A 22,489-nucleotide genomic window follows, 5' to 3' on the forward strand; every position below is an offset into this window, starting at 1 on the left:
TGGGGTCGAGCTGGACAAAATCGTGACCGATCTCGGCACGTCTAAGGGCAAGAAATTACCAGAGGTCAGGGCTCGGGCTAGTACTCGTCCCGGTACCTCCAGAGGACGGTTGCTGGAAGCCCGTCGGTACCGCCCGGGCAAGTCGGGTTCCTCTGCCCCCTCTTCCTTCAAGAGGAATTTCTCCCCCAAGCAGCATTCCTTTCGCAGAGACCGCCGTCCCGGAGGTGCTCCCTCCGGTCCTCCCCCAGGGTCTCGTACCCAATGACGGGGCCTTGGTCCACGTCCCAGTGCAGATTGGAGGACGGCTGTCCTCGTTTCTGGGCGAGTGGACCTCTATAACTTCAGACGCGTGGGTGCTGGAAGTCATCAGACGGCTACAAGCTAGAGTTCTGCCAACCCTTAAGAGACGGGTTTGTACTCTCTCCCTGCAAGTCTCCGGTCAAGCTGTGGCAGTGCAGCAGACTTTGGACAACCTGATCCGCCTGGGTGCGGTCGTTCCGGTGCCAAAAAATCAGATTGGCAAGGGACGTTACTCCATTTACTTTGTGGTTCCAAAGAAAGGAGGTTCTGTCCGGCCTATCCTCGACCTCAAAGGGGTCAATCGGGCCTGGAAAGTGAGGCACTTTCGCATGGAGACTCTCCGCTCTGTTATAGCGGCAGTTAAGGCAGGAGAGTTCTTGGCTTCCTTGGACATCAAGGAAGCGTTCCTGCATATTCCCATCTGGCCTCCTCTCCAACGCTTTCTGCGTTTTACAGTCCTGAGACGACACTTCCAGTTCAGAGCCCTCCCTTTCGGGTTGGCTACTGCTCCGCGGACCTTTTCCAAAGTAATGGGGGTCATAGCGGCCTTCCTGCTAAAGGAAGGAGTACAAGTCCATCCTTATCTGGACGACTGGTTGATCCGAGCCCCCTCTTATGCAGAGTGCGGCAAAGCTATGGACCGGGTAGTTGCTCTTGTGAGCTCCCTGGGATGGATCATCAACTGGAAGAAGAGCCAGCTGCGCCCGACTCAGTCCCTGGAGTATCTGGGAGTTCGATTCGACACCCAAGTGGGCAGAGTGTTCCTGCCAGACAATCGGATTGTCAAGCTTCAGGCTCAGGTGGACTAGTTCCTAGTAGCCTCTCCTATTCGGGCTTGGGACTACGTGCAGCTGTTGGGCTCTATGACGGCCACGATGGAAGTAGTGCCCTGGGCCAGGGCTCATATGAGACCACTACAGCTATCTCTGCTGCTGCGCTGGACTCCGATGTCGGAGGATTATGCTGTGCGCCTTCCCGTGGACCCAGCAGTGCGCAAGGCGCTGAGCTGGTGGACGCAGACAGACAAGTTGTCTGCAGGATTGCCTCTGGTGACCCCGGAGTGGATTGTCGTCACGACAGACGCCTCTTTGATGGGCTGGGGAGCCCACTGCTTGGGAAGGACAGCGCAGGGGCTCTAGTCTCCTGCAGAGGCAAGTGGTCTATCAACCTCCTGGAACTCAGAGCCATTCGGTTGGTGTTATTGGAGTTCATCCCGGTACTGGTGTTGTAGCCTGTACGGGTCCTGTCGGACAATGCCACGGCTGTGGCCTATATCAACCGCCAGGGAGGTACCAAGAGCGCCCCTCTAGCCAAGGAGGCTATGAGTCTTTGCCAGTGGGCGGAAGCGAACCTGGAGCAGCTTTCAGCGGCCCACATTGCCGGAGTCATGAATGTCAAGGCGGACTTTCTCAGTCGCCATACCTTGGAGCCCGGAGAGTGGCAACTATCTGCTCAGGCGTTCTTGGACATCACGAAGCGCTGGGGCCAGCCGAGCCTAGATCTGATGGCGTCATCGGCCAATTGCCAAGTGCCGCGCTTTTTCAGCAGAGGACGGGACCCTCGATCCCTGGGAGTAGATGCTCTTCTCCAACAGTGGCCGACGCAAGAGCTCCTCTATGTGTTCCCGCCCTGGCCCATGTTGGGCAGGGTGCTAGACCGGGTGGCAAAGCATCCCGGCAGGGTAATCCTGGTGGGTCCGGATTGGCCCAGACGTCCCTGGTATGCGGACTTGATCAGGCTCTCAGTCGACGATCCTCTGCGGCTGTCAGTGGAGCAGGGCCGGTTACATCAGGGTCCCGTGGTGATGGAGGATCCCTCTCCCTTTGGTCTTACGGCCTGGCTATTGAGCGGCAGCGTCTGAGGAAGAAGGGCTTCTCAGACAAGGTCATCGCCACTATGCTGAGAGCGAGGAAACGCTCTACTTCTACTGCTTACGCCAGGGTTTGGCGTATCTTTGCAGCATGGTGTGAAGCAGGCTCACTTTCTCCCTTCACTGCTCCAATTTCTTCAGTGTTGGCGTTCCTGCAAGAAGGTCTGGAGAAAGGCCTGTCGCTCAGTTCCCTTAAAGTCCAGGTAGCAGCTCTGGCTTGCTTCAGGGGCCGCCTGAAGGGTGCTTCCCTGGCTTCGCAGCCAGATGTGGTGCGCTTTCTCAAGGGAGTTAATCACCTGCGCCCTCCTCTGCACTCAGTGGTGCCTGCGTGGAATCTCAACCTGGTGCTAAGAGCATTGCAGAAGCCGCCTTTTGAACCCTTGTCGAGGGCATCTCTGAAAGACCTGACGTTGAAAGCAGTCTTTTTGGTGGCTATCACTTCAGCCAGAAGAGTTTCCGAGCTCCAGGCGCTCTCATGTCGAGAGCCTTTTCTGCAGTTCACTGAGGCAGGAGTGACTATTCGCACAGTGCCTTCCTTCCTGCCCAAGATTGTTTCTCGCTTCCATGTGAATCAGCAGCTCTGTCTCCCTTCCTTTCGTAGGGAGGACTACCCAGAGGAGTACTCTGCTCTTAAATATCTGGATGTGAGACGAGTCATCTTCAGATACTTGGAAGTGACCAATGATTTCCGGAAATCGGATCATCTGTTTGTCCTGTTTGCAGGTCCTCGTAAGGGTCTGCAGGCTGCTAAGCCTACAGTGGCAAGATGGGTCAAGGAAGCCATTGCAGCGGCTTATGTGGCCGCGGGGAAGGTGCCGCCTATCCAGCTGAAGGCTCACTCCACGAGAGCTCAGGCGGCCTCGATGGCAGAGGCCGGATCCGTCTCCTTGGAAGAGATATGCAAGGCGGCAACTTGGGCTTCGGCTCATACATTCTCCAAGCATTACCGTTTGACTGTGGCTGCACGGGCGGAGGCCCGGTTTGGAGCTTCAGTGTTGAGGTCAGGGATTTCAATGTCCCGCCCTGGGTGAGTACTGCTTCGGTACATCCCACCAGTCTATGGATTGATCAGCTTGATGATATGGAAGGTAAAATTATGTATAATCATACCTGATAATTTTCTTTCCATTAATCATAGCTGATCAATCCATAGCCCCTCCCAGATATCTGTTTTTGTTCTGGTTGCATTTCAGGTTCAAGTTTAGTCTTCAGTTATTTCAGAAAGACTTCGTGTTCAAGTTCTTTCACTTGGATTCTTCAAGAGTTGAGACGAGTTTGTGTTACAGTGAGCTGCTGCATTCCTCTCCCCTCCGTTTTACGGGGCTGGATTGAGACATAAATTCTGCCGGCACTCCCTCCCGCTTCGTGCGGCTGTAGGGCAGCTTTGTACCCCTCCCGCTTCGGCAGTGTTAGGGTCAGTCAGCTCCTCCCGCGGTTGCGGTTGCAGGATAAGCCAGATCCCCCCGCATCGGCGGGTGTGGTGTCCCTCCCCCGCTCCGCGGGGATGAGCTGGACGGATTCCCCTCCCCCACTTGTGTGGGGATGAGCTGGGTTAATTCCCCTCCCCCGTTTCGGCGGTGGTGAGCTGGGCAGAGTGTCCCTTCGTGGGTGTAATTCTCTAAGTGCTGAGTCCTGCGGATGGAGCTTTGATATCGACATACTGAGGAGTTTCCAGCAGCACATGACCACATATAGGGAGGCAAAAGTTTGCTCTCTATCTCCACCTGCTGGTAGATGGAATGGACACAACCCACCAGTCTATGGATTGATCAGCTATGATTAATGGAAAGAAAATTATCAGGTATGATTATACATAATTTTACCTTGTCATTCTGGTAAATAGCACCAGCACCAGTACAGATCTTTGAGGCACTCCACTATTCACCCTACTGCATTGAGAAAATGGCCATTTTAACCCTACCTCTCTTTTCTGTCCATCAACCAATTCCTAATCCACAACAGAACATTGCTTCCTATTCCATAGGTTTTTAGTTTTCTCAGGAGTCTCTCATGACGGACTTTGTCAAACGCTTTCTGAAAATCCAGATACACTACATCAACTGGCTCTCCTTTATCCCTATGTTTATTCACCCATTCAAAGAAATGAAACAGATTGGTGAGGCAAGACTTCCCTTTGCTGAATCCATGTTCATTCTGTCCCATTACACTATGTTTATCTATTTGTTCAGTCATTTTTTTCTTTATAATAGTTTCCACTATTTTGCCTGGCATCAACGTCAGGCTTTCCAGTCTGTAATTTCCCGGATCACCCCTGGAACCCTTTTTTTTTTTTTTTAAAACAGCCACCTTCCAATCTTCTGGTATTACAGACTATTTTAATGACAGGTTACAGATCACTAACAGCAGATCCGCAATTTTACGTTCAGTACTCTAGAGTGTATACTATCTGGTCCTGGTGACTTACCACTTCTTTACTTTATCAATTTGACTCAATACATCTTCCAAGTTCACCAAGGTATCTTTCAGTTCTTTCACATCGTCACCCTTGTAAGAGATCTCTGTGTACCAGAAACTGTTTTCATCTTCTTCATTAAAGATCCAAGCAAAGAATTCATCCACACTCTCTTCTGTGGCCTTGTATTCCCTGAGTGCCTTTTTTACTCCTCAATGGTCCAGCAGTCCCATGGATTCCCTCACAGTCTCTCTGCTTCTGATATACGTGAAAAAGTTTTTACTATGAGTTTTCGCCTCTGTAGCAAGTTTCTCTTCATATTCTGTTTTAGCCACCTTTATCAGTGCTTTGCATCTAACTTGCCAATGCTTATGTTGCTTCCTGTTTTCTTCATTCAGATCCCTTTTCTATTTTTTGAAGGTTGTTCTTTTGGCTTTAATAGCCTCTTTTACTTCTCTCTTTAACCATACTAGTTGTCAGTTATTCTTCTTTCTACCTTTATTAATACGTGGAATACATCTGGCCTGGGCTTCCAAGATGGTATTTTTAAACAATGTCCATGCCTAATTTAAAGTGCTAACCTTAGCGATTGATCCTTTTAGCTTTTTTATTTTTTTAATCCATTTTCCTCATTTTATCATAATTGCCCTTTCAAAAATAAAATGCAGGTACAGTAGATTTCCTTAGCGACTTCACTGCAGTTATTAGGTACATTTTTTGATCATGGTTTTCCGACGGACCAAACACTGTTATTTCTCATTCTAAGTCCTGTATTCCATTAAGGACTAGATCCAAAATAGCTCCCTTCTTTTCATTTCCTAGACCAGTTGCTCCAAGAAGCAGTAATTTTATTATATGTAGGAATTTTACTTCCTTATCACTCCCTGATGTGACATTTATCCAATCAATATTGAGATAATTGAAATTACCTATTATACTGTTGCCAAATTTGCTGGCATTCCTAATTTATGTTATCATTTCTTCATCTGTCTATTTGTTCTGGCCTGGCGGATACTAGGATAGCCCTACCAGTATACCTTTTTGCTTCACGCATGGAATTTCTGTCCATAAGGATTCCATGTTGCTGTTTTCTGCAGAATTTTTATTTTGTTTGACTCAATTCCCCCTTTAACATACAGCACAACCCCCTGTCCAATGTGATCCATCCTATTACTACAATATAATTTATACCTTGGTAACACAGTGTCCCACTGACTGCCTTCCATCCACCAGGTACAAATTAATTATTGATTCTTTTTTGTTTTATCTTTTGTTTTCCTCAGATGATAGTGAGCTGAACACCAATACATATGTATAATTATTTTTGAAACAATTGCACTTTACTGAAGTCTGAAAATGAAGAAATTATTGCAAGTGGAGCCAGTGGTTGCCATTTACTCTTTTGCAAGCTTCCTGACCTTTCCATTGATTCAGCAGTACGTATATCGCAAGCTGTGGGAAGAAGTCAACAACTCCAGTTTTATAAATAACCTCAACATCTCTCACTGCGAAATCAATGAAAGCAATCCAACGTATATCAAGCAAAAAGTGAGTAAAATATGAGACATTTGGAATACTGTGTTTGCAAAACTATTCCATGGGGCTTATTTTCAAAGCACTTATTGTAAGTCTAAGTGCTTTGAAAATACACCTCCATATCTACCAGCTTTTATGTTTAAAAGACATACTATAAATATGAATTGTTGTGGTAGTCATAAAAGAATGTACCTGCTGCATTGTGGTTAGTTGAATTTCTAGAACTGAATGGCGGGTATAGTAAAGGTGGAATGCATAAGTTAACTGCGATTAGCTGTGCTTAGCTAGTCATTTTGATTAGGTTGAGCTGTCTTAATCATTTTGAAAGTGATTAGAAAAGATGCTTGAATGAAAATTAAAGGATATCATAAACTTACACTAGAAAATAAATATACTACCCAAAGCATTCCTAATAGTTCTTAAACCTTCTTGGATGCATTAGTTGAGGGAGGCAGGAGAGATCAGTTAGAAGAAAAGTGGAAGATGGAGAAGGACTAAGGTGAGAAAGAGGCAGGAACCAGATACTGTTGAAGGGGCAGGAGGAAGAGAGAAAAGGAGGGTTGGGAAAAGAGGCATTATAGAGATGATTGGAAGCTGGAGGAATAGGATGTGGTGGGGTTGCGAGACAAAGGAATGGAAGGATGGCAGAGAGAAAAATGGCATGAAGGGTTAGGAGAGAGGACTTAAAAGTTGTAAGAAAAGCTACAGTGGAACGAGAAGGAAATGGAACTTGATGGTGAAAGTGGTAGGTGATGGTTCTATAGTAACAATGGTGAATCCCTGTCTGCCCACTCGCTTGTAGAAGTTATATAACAGCAATAGTGTGTATCTGGGAAAAAATTAAAGGAAGCAATATTTGTCAGATTTCAAGCCACAGCGAAGTTTCATAAGAACAACAGGTCGTAAATATTACTTGAAATGTCTTTCTTCCTTTGAGAAAAAAATGTTTATCATATTATAAATAAAGAAAGTCTTATAAGGCGGTGGTTCTCCGGCTATAGGCTATGACCCTATAGGGTCACAAAATCCTTTTTTAGGGTGGCAAACAGATTGAGGGGGTTGTTTACTAAAGCTTATCTAAAGTTACCTGCAGTAGGGCCCATAGGAATAAAATGGACCCTGCGGCAGATAACTCGAGCTAAGCTTTCGTAAACAACCCCCTTACACTTAAATAAAAGTACATAGGGTCTGCACCATGTAGTTTGGAAGAACATAGAAAGCCTGTCCTTTCTATCTGCCATACCTTTAAAGAATGCAGAACACAGAGCTAGTTCCACAACTCCACCCCCCCCCCCCCCCCCCCCCCCCATATTTCTGCTGCTAACGAGCAGCTCAGAAGGACCAGGCCTAGACCCCTGGTTTCCAAAAACATGTTATCTTAGGCTATATACTGTACTATACTAAACACCTGTTCCTATTATTTAAGATTGTTCAAATACTCTTTAAAAAGCCTAGTTTTACTAAGGTGCGCTAGCATTTTTATCGCGTGCTAAATGCTAGAGTCGCCCATATGTTCCTATGGTCAACTTTTAGCGTGTTCTAATCAGCTCATTCTAAAAATGCTAGCGCTCCCTTAGCATGGCTTAGTAAACAGGACCCCTAGTTTTTTAACTTTTCTAAAATTTGATAAATCCTTGACATTTTTAAAAATCCTAAGGTAACTTATTCAAATATCCAGATAGAGCCCCTGAAAAGAACTCACATACATCCTTAATGGTCAAAACTCCTTATCCGAAGGCTAAATTTAAAGCTCTGTCTGATTGTCAAGGTCCTTAAAGGAAATGGCCCAGAGTACTTGAATAGGATCTCCCTCTACACACCTCCAAGGAGTATCCGTAGTCACACCCTCTCGAAAGAACATCATGCAGTGTGATACCCACCAACAAGCCTTCTCCAGAATAGCCCCCACACTCTAGAATGCACTTTCCGAAAAGGTTTGCTTAACACAAGACTGTCTGTACTTCAGAAAACAGACAGGCACAGATGCAGACGCAGGCACATACTGAAGTTTTATCTATTTCTACCCTATCTCTCTATATAAAAGGCAACACCAACGTTCTATGAAGCCTCCAGCCGGAAGTGTGAAGGGGGCGAGATATCCGGTTTCCCTATGAGTGTCTGCCCCGCCCTCTCTGTAACACAGTCAGTGAAGGAAAACAGCAGAGCACGAAATCAAATCGCTGGCTCTGTAACAGTGAAGGACTCAGAGGGGGGAGGGGAGAGAGGCCAGAGGGCAGGGACACACACACTCCCACATGCACACAGAAGAAAACATTGCTAGCCCCGCCGTTTCATTTGCATCAGAAACGGGGCTTTTTACTAGTCTTAGATAATACTCGAGCGTCTTTATGACTTTCTTGTTTTATCTGTCTATATGTTCCGTCTTTGTTTACACCCTATGCAATGTTTTATTGGATTTTGTAATATTTTTACTGCTGTAGTTGTCTATTGCCTATGCTTGACTTATGCTTGCTGTACCTCCTTGAGTGAATTCCTTCATAAATGCGGTAAATAAATTCCTAATAAATAAATGATCAGTTAAATAAATCACCAAAATAAAGAATTATTTTTGGCATACAAACACCTCTTCTTCCCCTATGTAGCCTGGCCCTATATCATGTTAGATTTCAACTATTTTTATTGATGACAAGTCATTATACACAGATCCATCAATCAGCCGTAGCTCCAGCTATAAAGCATACATGACAATGATAGTACCTTCTAACAGTCATCAAGCTTTTTATGTTACAGTTACATCCCCTCCCCCCACCACCACCCAACGGCTTCCTTGTATGCAGTGTTGCCAGGTGGGCGGTTTTACCGCCCAATTGGGCGGTTTTCCGCAACCCGCCGCGGGAAATTTTTGCCCGCGTCGGGTCGCGGTTTTTTGGGCTTCTTTTTTTTCTTTTCCGCGGTTTTCGGGCGTTTTTTTAGGCCGCGGGGTTAGTGACTGGGCGGGGCTAGTGACGTTCTGGGCGGAGCCGATGACGGGGGAGGCGGGGCCGATGACGGGGAGGCGGGGCCGGTGACGGCGGGGGCGAGGTTGATGACGGCGGGGGTGGGGTGATGACGTGGGGGTGGGGGTGTCAGGGGCGGGGTTTGAGTTTGGGTGGGTTTTGGGCTGTTTTTAGGCTAGATTGGGTGGGAAAAAAATTTTCCACCTGGCAACCCTGCTTGTATGCATAAGCACAACTATATTAGAACAACAGAGAGTTAGTGCATATTTCATGTATCGTTCCATAGCCGTAACATAAATTCAAACTCAATGCACTTCGAGAAATGTAAACAACTTGTATGTGTTAACTTTTTAACAAACAGTCAAGATCCTCGAACTGGAACCAGAAAATGTGTTGAATTGACATCTCCACGGGTCAGATCCAGAGGGCCTGTACTCTGATAGCCCTCCCCCTCACCCCCGAAGGTGTTTCCCCTAGTCTAAACCAAAGCACATGATAAGCAAGAGTATTACTCCCCCCCACCCCGCCCTATATCATGTTAAAGTCCAAACATACTACTTTAAACATAATTGTGGCTTCCAGTGGTAACCAATGTAGGGAATAAAGTAATGGTGGTACTCTTTCCTATCTCTTACGTTACCATTTTAGATACCAGGTTTTGTGTTTACTGTAACCTTTTAAATGAATTCTTTGAAAGTCACATATAATATTGCAGTAGTCCAGGTGACATAATGCATTCAGCTGGACTACTATTAAAAATCTGTTGACCACAAGTAAGATCTCAGTGGCACATCATTTTTATTTTCAGACATGCCTTTTTTTCAATTTGCAAATCTAATGTGAACATGGGTACCAACATCTCAAACTGATTAGGGATACCAAGCACAATATAAATTACACATGTTTGGATTTGGTGAAGGAACTTGCTCAATAGTTGGGATGCTCAACACCCATGAGCACCTACAGAGTTTCCATGGATGTAAGTTGTGATTGTAATGTCACAACTAATTTGTTGAGGCTAGCCTTAGTTCGACCCACAAGACCTCTGTTTAGTTAATATTCAACCTTATATCCAAAAAACAATCTCGGATTTTGTGGATATTTTGATAGTGGACATTGCATATTTTGTTAATCCTTCAGATATTATTTTATTGAATATCTAACTTTAACCAGTTCCTTCATAACCAATTATTTACTGATGCCATACATTCTTTCATCTTCTTCTTAAGATTTTTTCCCCTGGGTTATTTAAATGGTATAAAGAACTACACATCATCTGCATATAAAAATGGAATAAACCCACAAGTTCAGTTGGGCCTGTGGACAAAAATATTAAATAAGATGGGCATCCCTATGGTATTTTGTCTTCCAGTGGCATTGTGTGTCTACATTTAGGGGCCCTTTTACTAAGCTGTGGTAAAAAGGGCCCTGCACTAGCAGCGGGGGACATTTCAGTTGCATGCTGAGACCCTTTTTATCATAGCGGGTAAAAAGGCCGAAAGAAGACATGGCCACGCGGTAAGATTGCTCTTACTGCATGGCCAGGCAGGGGAGAGCACTTACCGCCACCCACTGAGGTGACGGTAAAGGCTCCCACACTAACCCGGCAGTAACCGGGTAGCACGCAGTGCTGCCCGATTACCACCGGGTAACCCCCTGCATAAATAGTTTTTGAATATTTCCACTAGCGCCAGAAATGCTGCGTGCTGGGGTGGAACTACCACTTGTGCCCGTGTTGGTCCGGCGGTAGCTCCAGATTGGCCCGTGCCGTGTTTACCGCTGCTTAGTAAAAGGGACCCTTAATTCCATCTCAACCCTTTAAGGTTCTAGTCATCAAAAAAGAGGTGATCTAAGCCAGTGTTTCCGAAGTCGGTCCTGCAGTGCCCCTTTCCAGTCAGGTTTTCAGGATATCCACAATGAATATGCATAAGAGTGATTTGCATACACTTCCTTCATTGTATGCAAATCTCTTTCATGCATACGCATTGTGAGTATGCTGAAAACCTGACTGGAAAGGGCTACTCCAGGACCAACTTGGGAAACACCAATCTAATCTATTCCTTACCTCCTTGTCTGCACTTTATTTAATCTGTCCAATACAGTATTGTGACTTGAGGGTACCAAATGCTGCTAGAATATACAAGAATCCTGAACCCCTTTGGTCTAATCATCTATGCATCTCATTTAAAGCCTCCAGGATCGTCTGTGCTAAATCCATGATAAGTAAATTTTTGCAGAATCTAAAGTTGATCTATAGAATATGAGCTCAACCAATTTTTGTGTCATATCAAGCAGTTCAAGGTCTGGTTTGGAGCAGCTTGGAAAGCAAGTTGACCATTTAACAGGACAGTGTAGGCTCTGGACTCTAAGGTTTCCTGCCAGCTAGTTCTGAGCATTGTCTGCCTGTTTATATCTATTTATTTATATATTTATCTGGTTATTTGCAGGAAGTCCAGCAAAGAGCTTCACACTTCTCAATGTCATTGGATCTGAGTGGGTTAATTCCCAGTCTCGTGGTTTCTTTGATCCTTGTATCCTACAGTGATCACCATGGACGTAAAGCAGCGATGCTTCTCCCTTCTATTGGGGCTCTCGTGTCATCCTCCATTTGCTTTGCCATGTCGTATTTCTCCCTGACTCTTTACCTTTTCTTTTTATCATCACTAATCGGTGGTTTTCTTGGCAGTTTTGCTACCTTTCTTGGGGGATGTTTTTCCTATGTTGCTGACTTGTGCCACAATGAAAAACAAAAAACTATATCCATAGCTCTGACTGACATGATTATTGGCTTAGGGGGTGGATTAGCAGGACTCTCTTCTGGTTATTTCCTGAGAGAGTTAGGTTTTACCTGGTCTTTCATGATTGCATCTCTGCTTCACTTTGTTAATACTATCTATATTATCTTTTGTCTAGAAGACACAATAAAAGTATCAGAAACTCAGCAAAGTGCTGTTAGAAAAGAAAACTTTAAAAAATTATTTTTGGGAGTATTCCTGCTTTTCAAATCTTCTTCTTGCAAAAATCGGACTATGATCGTTCTGATGCTTTTTGCTTTCAATATGTTTTTGTTTTCAAGCTTAGCTGGATCTGCTATTTTCACTCTCTATGAACTGGACGCACCCCTCTGCTGGGATGAAGTTCTCATTGGCTGGGGATCTGCTTTGTCTACTCTTGGTTTTCTGAGCAGTTTTCTAGGCGTGTATCTATTTACTCGCTGCCTCAGGGATACTTATATTGTGCTCATTGGGATTCTTTCTTGGATCAGTGGAATAATCATGGCTGCATTTGCCACAACTACACAGACCATGTTATTGGGTACGTAACATCATTCAATGCAGAGTATACATTGCCCTTCCTATTTGTGATGCTATCTATATTGAAAAATAATTCTATGAGAGTTATGTGCATTCAGTTCATGATTTTTATCTGGCTCTCTCCTCCCCCCCCCCCCCCCCCCCCCCCTCCGCAGTAGATATCATAGGGACCATAGAGCAGGTACGTTAAATTCATTTGTTCATTTTTAGTCCTCAAAATACATATTACCATGTGCCAGTACTTAAAATCATTTTTCACTATTGTGTGTTGAGCTGATACTGTAATAGACAGGTTTATCTGCACTAGAACAATTGATGAAATTATTAATAGCCAATTAGCAGTATCCAGAGGGTTTTGTATAATAAATGTCTAGCTAAACAGCAGGAGGTCTGAGGAAAGAGAACTCGGAGAGATGAAACCAAGAACTACGCCTGGTGGAGTGAATTACCCCTGCCTCATGCCTTCTCATTAACAGTATTGCCCTCCTGTCATAGACCACCAGTAGCCCTGAATCGGGGGAGGAGAAGGGAGGGACAGGAAAATTTGATAAGTAATTTTAAAAGAATGCTAAAGAATCTTTATTCAAAACTCCAAGACATATCTATGGATTCTCCTATAGGTGGAGCTTATCGGAAAAGGCCCTGATTTTAGTAATGTAATCCAGCACATCCGAGGAAGTGGGGAAAATGCAAAACCTCTGTTAAAGTTAACCTCTTCCTGCACAGCTAAAGTTCCAGTTTGCATATCCAATGTAAACAGATGTCTGAAATGATCTCAGTCAAATATACTATTAAATTAACCAATTTCTATGAGCTCTCAAGGTAAGGTACAGAAAATGGCTGCAGAAATGTGGACTGTACTATGCTGACTCATGGACAATATCCTGAAAAGAACTTAAATCGCACAGTGTTGGAAACAAATCGATATTACTAAACATAGTTATGTCAAATATACCGCATGTCCACATCTGTGAAAAGAAGACTTCTGCTCATTTTCCATTATGATATTTAATTTCATTTATTTACTAATTGTGAAGATGTTAGTACTTTGAATCCTTTACTTCAAGGGTTGACAACCCTTTCCTCTAGTACCCCATAGCCAGTCTGATTTTCAAGGATATCCACAATGAGTATGCCTAAGTAAGGTATATTTAGCACCAAAGGAACTATCTCAAAGCAATTACTTAATACATATAAAATTATTTCTAAATATTGTTGGATCTGTCAGAACATATCGCTCAACTGAGCAAGGCTAAATGGCAGTTGGGTAAACTGTAAATCTTCATCGATCCAGCTTATAGCAAAAGAGCTTTAAAGCATTGTACTTATCTTTATTTTATGATTAATTTTTTTTCCATTTTTTTCAATTAGTATAACAACCTTAACACCGTGTTTCACCATGTGGCTGTTTCAAGGTCAGTCTCCCGCTGTTGGGGAGCAAACCTTATGAAGACAGACCTTGAAACAGTTGCTGGATCAATGACGAGATCGATGAAGATTTACAGTTCACCCGATTGCTGTTGAGCGATATATTCAGACAGATCCAACAATATTTAGATATAATTTTATGTGTATTAAGTAATTGCTTTGAGGAAGTTCCTTTGGTGCTGAGTGTGACATACTTTCTCAGTTTGACTTTCTAGAGTGTTTCTGTGTGGACTAAGTAAGATATATTTGCATACAATGCAGGCAGTGCATGTAAATCTAATGTATATCATTTGTGGATATCCGAAAAACCTACTGGCTTGAAGGGTACATGAGGACAGGGTTGAAAATCCCTGTTCTTCTTGATAAGTAATTGCTCACCCTAATATAGTTAAAAAGTGAAATGTACCAACAAGAAGGAGCAGCTGAAATATTAATAATTTACATTGGGTGTGAGCGTTGTTTTAAAATATCATATTGAAATCCCAGACCAGATGTATTCCACACATTAAAGAAAGGTTATTATAGCTAAAATAATATTTTTCAAAAAATGGGATGCTAATCCAGATGAAGAAAATAGTAAACAACATGAGCACTGGCAAGTTAGATGCAAAGTCTAGAGGCAAAAACTCATAATAAAACCTTTCTCAGATACACTTGAAGCAAGACGCCTGTGAAGGAATCAGCTGGATCATTAGATGATCTAGGGAAAACAAAGCTTTGGTTTTTAATGAGGAATATGTAAGGGAGCTAGTCATATCAGAAATGGTATTTTACAGTGATGATTTGGAGGAACAGAAACAGATTTCAGTGAACCTTGAAGTCGTAGTAGGGTAAACTTACAAGCTAAAAGATAGCAAATTACCTGGGCTAAATGGTATACACTCGAGAGTATTGAAAGAACCCAAAATTGAAATTGCAGACTTACTATTAGTAATTTATAACCTACGGTATCATAGTCTATGGTACCTGAAGATTTGAGGGTGGCCAGCATAAAATCAATTTTTAAAAAGCTCCAGGAAACGGGGGTTAGGAAAATGGATGCAAAGTGGGAAAGAGGAACCCGAATTATAACTACGTCATGCAAGGTTCCATGTTAGGAGTCACGGACCAAGAAAGGGATGTAGGCGTCGTTGATATGTTGAAACCTTCAGCTCAGTGTGCTGCTGCTGCAGCTAAGAAAGCAAATAGAATGTTAGGTATTATTAGGAAAGGAATGGAAAACAAAAATGAGGATGTTATAGTGCCTTTGTATCGCTCCATGGTGCGACCGCACCTCGAATATTGTGTTCAATTCTGGTCGCCGCATCTCAAAAAAGATATAGTGGAATTAGAAAAGCTGCAGGGAAGGGCGATGAATATGATAAAGGGGATGGGATGACTTCTCTATGAGGAAAGGCTAAAGCGGCTAGTGTTCTTTAGCTTGGAGAAAAGGCGGCTGAGGGGAGATATGATAGAGGTCTATAAAATAATGAGTGGAGTTGAACAGGTAGATGTGAAGCGTCTGTTCACGCTTTCCAAAAATACTAGGACTAGGGGGCATGCGATGAAGCTACAATGTAGTAAATTTAAAACGAATTGGAGAAAATTTTTCTTCACTCAACGTGTAATTAAACTCTGGAATTCGTTGCCAGAGAATGTGGTAAAGGCGGTTAGCTTAGCGGAGTTTAAAAAAGGTTTGGCCGGCTTCCTAAAGGAAAAGTCCATAGACCGTTATTAAATGGACTTGGGGAAAATCCACTATTTCTGGGATAAGCAGTATAAAATGTTTTGTACATTTTTGGGATCTTGCCGGGTATTTGTGACCTGGATTGGCCACTGTTGGAAACAGGATGCTGGGCTCGATGGACCTTTGGTCTTTCCCAGTATGGCAATACTTATGGTACTAACTTGTTGAACACGGTATCCTCAGGTTCGGTCGATGTTTTATTGTACTTGTTTGGTGAGGAGCCTATATAATAACATGGTAGCATAAACTGTTGGACACCAAATAAATAAGGAAGCATCAAGCAGTACGAGACTAAGAAAGGACTGCAGCTTATTCCGTAGGATAATTACAGTTGGAAAGTTATTACAGGAAATGTGTTCACATGTTGAAAATAGAGTGGGAGGTAGGGATAAAATGTTTTTAAAAGCTTGATGATGAATTATAACACTTGGTCTTCACTGAGTACAGGTTCATATTTGACCTTTTGTGTACTCGCATTGTGGATTTGTTACTTTTGTACTGTCTTCAATAAAAAAAACGTTGAAACATAAAAAAGTTTCAGGGATGATCCAGTAAATTATAGACTGGTGAGTCTGATGTTGATGCCAGGCAAAATGGTAGAAACTATTATAAAGAAAAAAATAATTCAATATATAGGTTGTCATAGTTTAGTGGCACAAAGCCAACATGAATTTGTCCAAGGGGTGTCTTACTTTGCCAATCTGCTACATTTTTTGAATACATGAATAAACTTGTGGATAATGGTGAGCCAGTTTGTATTTTTGAAAAGAAAAAGTGAAAAACGCACAACTGTATACTACTACAGTAGCCCTTATGGCTGCAGGTGTCACCTATATGTGAGTACAGTAGGTTTTGAAGGGTTCACGTTCCACCATAAGTGTACCAATTAGAGTGGGATATAGGCCTGGCTTCCCGTCTCTACAGTGCACTGCATTGACCACTAGGCTACTCCATGGACATGCTCTAATAGGACTGGCCATAAAATCTGATGCTGTCATAGAGCCTGGTATGTACTATTTCACATCTTTGGGGGTGGGAGGGGGTCAGTGACCGTGGGGAGAGTAAGGGGAGTCATGCCTTAATATCTCCAGTGGTTATCTGGTCATTTAGGGCACCTTTTTCTGACTTAGTTGTGATAAAAGCAGGCCTAGACCAAAATGTCTAAATTGTAGCCCTGGATGTTTTTGTTTTGTTCCATTAAGGCAGAAAAAGAATGCCCAAATCCTACCCCCGACATGCCCCTTTGTAAGTTGGATGCACTGCACATCTTTAAAATGTGTTTTGAAAATAGTAATTTGAACATTTTGGCAAATAAACATCCAAATGCTGCTTTGTGCCACTTTTTGGACATTTTTCTGTTTTGAAAATGAGCACCATAGTATACCTAAGTTTTCTGAAAGTGTAGGATAAAATCCCAGATAAGAGGTTCTTGAGGAAATTAAAAAGTAATAGGATAATAAGGCGATGTCCTATTATAGATTAGGACTCGGTTAAAAAACAGAAAATAGGGCTAAATGGTCAGATTTCTAAATGAAGAAAGGTGAATAGTGGGGGGATCTGTACCAGAGCTGGTGCTTTTATTAAACATATTCATGAACGAGGTGATACATTTGTAGATTACAAAAAATTATTCAAAGTTGTTAAATTACAATAGGATTGTGAGAAATCGCAGAACCACCTTGGGAGACTGGGCATCCAAAAGGTAGGTGAAATTTAATGTGCACAAAGGCAAAGTGATGTGTATAGGAAAGAATAACCGAAATGCTGTACATTACTAGGTTCTACTCAGGAGAAGAATCTAGGTATCATGATGAATATGTTGAAACCCAGTGTATAGCATTGGCTAAAAAAGCAAAAAGAATGTTAGGTTTATTAGGAAAGGGAATGGAGAATAAAACAGCGAATATCATAATGCCTCTTCTGAAACATAGTGTACAGCATCTGAGTATTGTGTGCAATTATGGTCACTTCACAAAAAGATATAGCGGAAAGAGAAGAGCAACCAAAATGATTATGGGAATAGAACGAATTCCCTATGAGGAAAGGCCAAAGAGGTCAGGGTTCATCAACTTGGAGAAGACCATGTGATGGAGGTCTGCAAATCATGAGTGAAGCAGAACAAGTGAGTGCAAAAGTATAAAAACTAGGGGGCACTCCATGAAGTTTAAACATTTAAACAAATTGAAGATAATTTTTTTCACTCATTGCATAAGCTCTGGGATTCATTGCTGGATGATATGGTAAGATCCTTTAGCATAACTGGGTTTAAAAAAGGGTTGGACAAGTTTTGTAGCATAAACTTACTCAGGTAGACTTAAGAAAAGTCACTACGTATCCTGAGGGTAAATAGCTTGGAATCTGTCTACTTTTTGGGATATTGCCAGGTATTTGTAACCAGGGTTTGCCATGGTTGGAAACAGAATACTGAGCTTGATGGACCTTTTGATCTGACCTAGCATGGCAATTCTGATGTTCTTATCTACTTGCTTGCTCACCTAGGATGAGTGGATATTTTTCTGTGGGTGAGGTGGCATTGCCATATTTGGCCCCAATCAGGCTTTAGCGAAAGCAGACCCTGTCTTTGGGACTGAAGGATGAGGAGAGTGACCAAACTCTACCAGGGTGAGGTGGAGCGTGAGAGAACGAAGGTGAATGTGGGAAGTGGAGTTGGAGAGAGAGAGGAATGCCCCTGGATGAGAGGAGGAATACATGAGAGAGAGAGGAATGCCCCTGGATGAGAGGAGGAATACATAAGAGAGAGAGGGCTGCATAGCACTAGGGAATGAACTCAGGGAAGAAATGCATTTGCTCTGCACTTGTGCCCTGTACCCAAACACAGTTATTGAAAGTACATGGTAAATATATTTTGCCCCTGATGAGTAAGTCCCAGAGAAATGATTCCAATCCTGCTTTGTTTATGGATTACATCTAGTGAAGTGGTATGTAATGTCAGATATTGGGATGCATTACAGGTAACATCTGTCTTTGTTGTAAAGTGCTTTGGATGGCTGGATACCAGGAAAGTGGTATACGTTTTATAGATAGATCTTAGTTAAATAATCTGAAGTTTTTAAGATGCGAGTTATGTTGCATTACATTTTTAGATATTGATGTAATGTCCTGTCAGACCCCATGGAGGCATACATTTGCTGACTAGATGCTCCTGCCATGATAATTTTAGTATTGGAGACACTAAGCAATTTGGATAAGGGCAACATGCCAGATGGCACCTTTTAACCTCTTTAACACCAGTTTCAGAATGCTGGGGTGTCTGTGGGGAGTGTTTGAGAAAAATAAAGACTGATAAATTTAAGTCTCCTACTATATGTAGTGGAATGGCTTAGTTGCCTTTCTCCTTCACAAGCTGGTTGTGTGCGAAGAAGAAAAGACAAGGAAGGACATCCAGTATAACAGTATGATTGGCAAACCACTGTATCCTAATGTAAAGACTCAAGATGTGTTTTTAGGAAATAAGAGTTTGAACCTCCTTTTGGATATAGATTTTTACATTTAATTATGTTCAGATATGCAATGTTTTCCCCTACCCAAGAAGACTTAGGGCCCTGTTTACTAAGCAGTGCTACGGGCACATTAGCATTTTTAGCGAACGCTAATGATTAGCATGTGCTAAATGCTAAGTCGCCCATAGGAACATAAGGGCGACTCTAGCATTTAGCATGCACTAAAAACACTAGCACGACTTAGTAAACAGGGCCGTTAGTGTAGTTTGTATCTGAGTCAGTGGAGGGTAAAGTGATTTGTTCAAAGTCACAGGGAACATCATTGGGAAAAACAGGTTCTCGGTCTGCTCCTCTTACTGCTAGGCAGCTACTGCAACTTTCTCTGCTCTACAGGAAGGCGAGTGTTAGTTATCAAAGGAGAGCGAATACTGTCTGGAGTTGGAGCACAGATAAGAGAGATTTACTAGGTTTCTGATGATGGCATTTTATATTCTATTAGCCTATTAAGGGAGGGCAATGGTATTTATTTATTTATTTATTTATTTACAATACTTGTAATACTGCAAAGTATCCATTGATGATGTCTGTAATTTACGACAATAAAAATAATTTTTAAAAAATAATAAAATAAAGGAGGGGAGGGAGTGGATGGACTAAGAAAGGATGTAAGAGGGGTAATAACAGGCATCAAGAGAAGGCGAGATCGAAAGCCTCAAGGCCCGGGACAGTCGAGTGTCGAGGAGGCACCGAGAGACATGGGCTGGGACAGGCAGTAGCTTGCCATTTAGATGTTTAGAAGTTTTGTTATTTTAAATATACTTTCTTCACTATTTGTTTTTCATATTACAGTGCGACTGCTGCTTCTTTTTTCTGCTATGCCTTTTCCAATTCTGCGGTCCATGATGTCCAAAGTTGTTCCTGATAGTGAACAAGGTCAGTGGTGGTAATTAAAAAAAAAAAAAAAAAGTTAAAAAAAATCATGCTTTTTGCCTAGTAAAGATGAGGATCATTCTTGACCATCATAACTTGCCCATCAAAGCCTTTATCTATATTGTTTTCCCCAAAATAGTATTCCTATAGCCTATTTTTGAACAGACCTTCCAAGAGATTAAGAGGCCTGTTTACTTTGTGTTTATTTGTGACCATCTCAGGGGAAAGGTGACTAAAGTAATGGGGGGGGGGGGGGGGGTATACCGCCTTTTTGTGGTTACAAGTGGTTTGTATTATATACAGATACTTATTTTGTACCTGGGGCAACGGAAGGTTAAGTAACTTGCTCAAAGTCACAAGGAACTGCAGTAGAAATTCAACCCAGTTCTCCTGGTTCTGAGGATGCTGCACTAACCATTAGGCTACTCCTCCACTGGTAATGAATCTAAAATGTTGAGAATGGCCGATTTTTATGTCATGTGTCTATAAGGAGTCTGAAACAGTTACATGTTTGAACTTCTGTAACTTTTCCTATATAATAATTCTCACCTCCAACAGGATGTGCTTGGGACCGTGCCTGCCGGAAGTGGTCTGCTAGGCAGGCACGCACTGACCTCAGTGACATCAGTGACAGACAATTTGGCAAAGCAAAACAATCTGAGTGCTGGCCATTAGGACACAGGGTTGATAGGAGAGTTTTAAAAGACTGAAGGAACCGAAAGTGTTAAATGGGGGGAGGGGGGGAGTTCTGAACTACTGAAAGACATGAACATTTGGGAAAGGAAAACAATCTGAATGCTGGCCATTAGGACACATTAGGATAGGAGAGTTTTAAAAGACTGAAGGAAACGAAAGTGTTAAACTGGAGAAGGGGGGGGGGTGGGGAGTTGTGAATGACTGAAAGACATGCAAATTTGGGACAGGAAAACAATCTCAATGCTGGCCATTAGCACACAGGGTACATAGGACAGTTTTAAAAGACTGAAGGAACCAAAAGTGTTGGGGGGGGGGGGGGGGGCAAGTTCTGAATGAATGAAAGAAATGAAAATTTACGAGAGGAACACAATCTGAATGCCGGGCATTTGTACACAGGGCAGATAGGACACTTTTTTAAAAAAAATGAAGGATGTGAAAGTATTACATCTTGGGGGAGGGGTGAGGAGGAAAGCGGTGGTGTATCCGGATACTGGGCGTTAGGGCCACGGGGGTACATAGACTTTTGAAAGCCTTAAGGGACCCAAAGTGTGGGAAGGAGGAGGAAAAGGAGGGAAGGGTACAGGGTGAGGGGCATTAACAGGGGAGGGGGCCCTGTCACACACTCTCATTCTCACACAAACAGTCTCACTCTGTCACACACCCGCACATTCACTCTGGCTCTCTCTCTCAAACATACACACTCCCAGGAAAACCTTGCTAGTGCCCGTTTCATTCGTTCCAGAAACAGGCCTTTTTTACTAGTTTTCACATAGAAGGATGGGGTTTTGGATTGTTTGTTTGCTCTAACAGAATTCATTAAGACCTCATTTTTTTGTTTCTGGTAACTTTAGTCACCTTTTTCCAGATATGGACACATTTGTTTAAAAGAGTAATGATGCTTTCTTTACTGTTTATTGATTTGATGTAAATGGTAAGGTCTTTCATATCTAAATATGGAGTTCCTTTTATGTTATATGTTGTTATTGTAAACCACTGAGCCCTGCCAAAGATGGGCAATATATTAAGCTTTAATAAACTAAACTACTAGGAATGGTAGAGTTTTGCACTTACCACATGTTAAATGCAAAAATGAATGCACAGCAAGTGCAAAATATATGGCGCCTAAAAAATCCACGCAGTACTTCATTTCCACCAAAGCGTATTCTATAAGCAGCGCCTAGATTTAGGCGCGGTATATAGAATACACTTAGTTGATATTCCAGCGCCTAAAACTTCGCGCAATATGGGCACCAACAAAAACATGGCGTAAATTCCACTGGGCCATATGTTATAACTACGTGCGTAAATTTTGAACCGCCCACGAAACACCCATTTCCCTGCCCATAGCCATGCCCCTTTTGAACTACACACTTTAGAATATAGACGCAGGTCATTATAGAATACGCTTAGCGAGTTGTGCACGTAAATTCTAATTATTACCAATTAGTGCTTATTATCAACGCTGATTAGCTTGTTAAGCCAATTTAAGTTACGCACGTTATTATAGAACATGCCTGGATTTCAGCACGGATCTCTAGACTCGCTATATAGAATCCAGGGGAAAGCCTATGCAGTAACTGTTGGGGGTGTTCCAACACGTTCCATAAAGTTACCACACAGAAACGTACTGTACTGCACAGCAAGAGGGTAGCTGTATAAAGAGGAAACAGTTTTAGGTGCCAAGAAGGTACTGTTTGGAGCCTATTCTATAAAGAAAACTAAGCACCTACTTTTCTTTACAGAATACTAGCTTAATAGGGAAAATATGCATATATTTTAAGCGCAACCGCTTACACCAGGCAGGGAACTGATTCAAATGGCCATGCCTAAATTGTGCAAGAACATGTAAATAACCATC

The 22,489-nt window shown here is 42.7% G+C and overlaps 1 protein-coding gene across 4 annotated transcripts in view; it reads left to right on the top strand.

Moving 5' to 3' along the window:
• LOC115468551 (solute carrier family 46 member 3-like) overlaps positions 1-22,489 on the top strand; it is a 35,740-nt gene that overhangs the window by 9,388 nt on the left and 3,863 nt on the right. For all 4 annotated transcript variants that reach the window (XM_030200347.1, XM_030200344.1, XM_030200346.1 and 1 more), the window contains exons 2-4: positions 5,867-6,131; positions 11,524-12,391; positions 19,855-19,938. In XM_030200347.1, the coding sequence (XP_030056207.1) occupies positions 5,940-6,131; positions 11,524-12,391; positions 19,855-19,938 (1,144 nt within the window). In that variant the 5' untranslated portion in view covers positions 5,867-5,939. The remainder of the gene's footprint in view (positions 1-5,866; positions 6,132-11,523; positions 12,392-19,854; positions 19,939-22,489) is intronic.

Source organism: Microcaecilia unicolor, chromosome 4, assembly GCF_901765095.1.
Source record: "Microcaecilia unicolor chromosome 4, aMicUni1.1, whole genome shotgun sequence".
Classification (NCBI taxonomy): domain Eukaryota; kingdom Metazoa; phylum Chordata; class Amphibia; order Gymnophiona; family Siphonopidae; genus Microcaecilia; species Microcaecilia unicolor.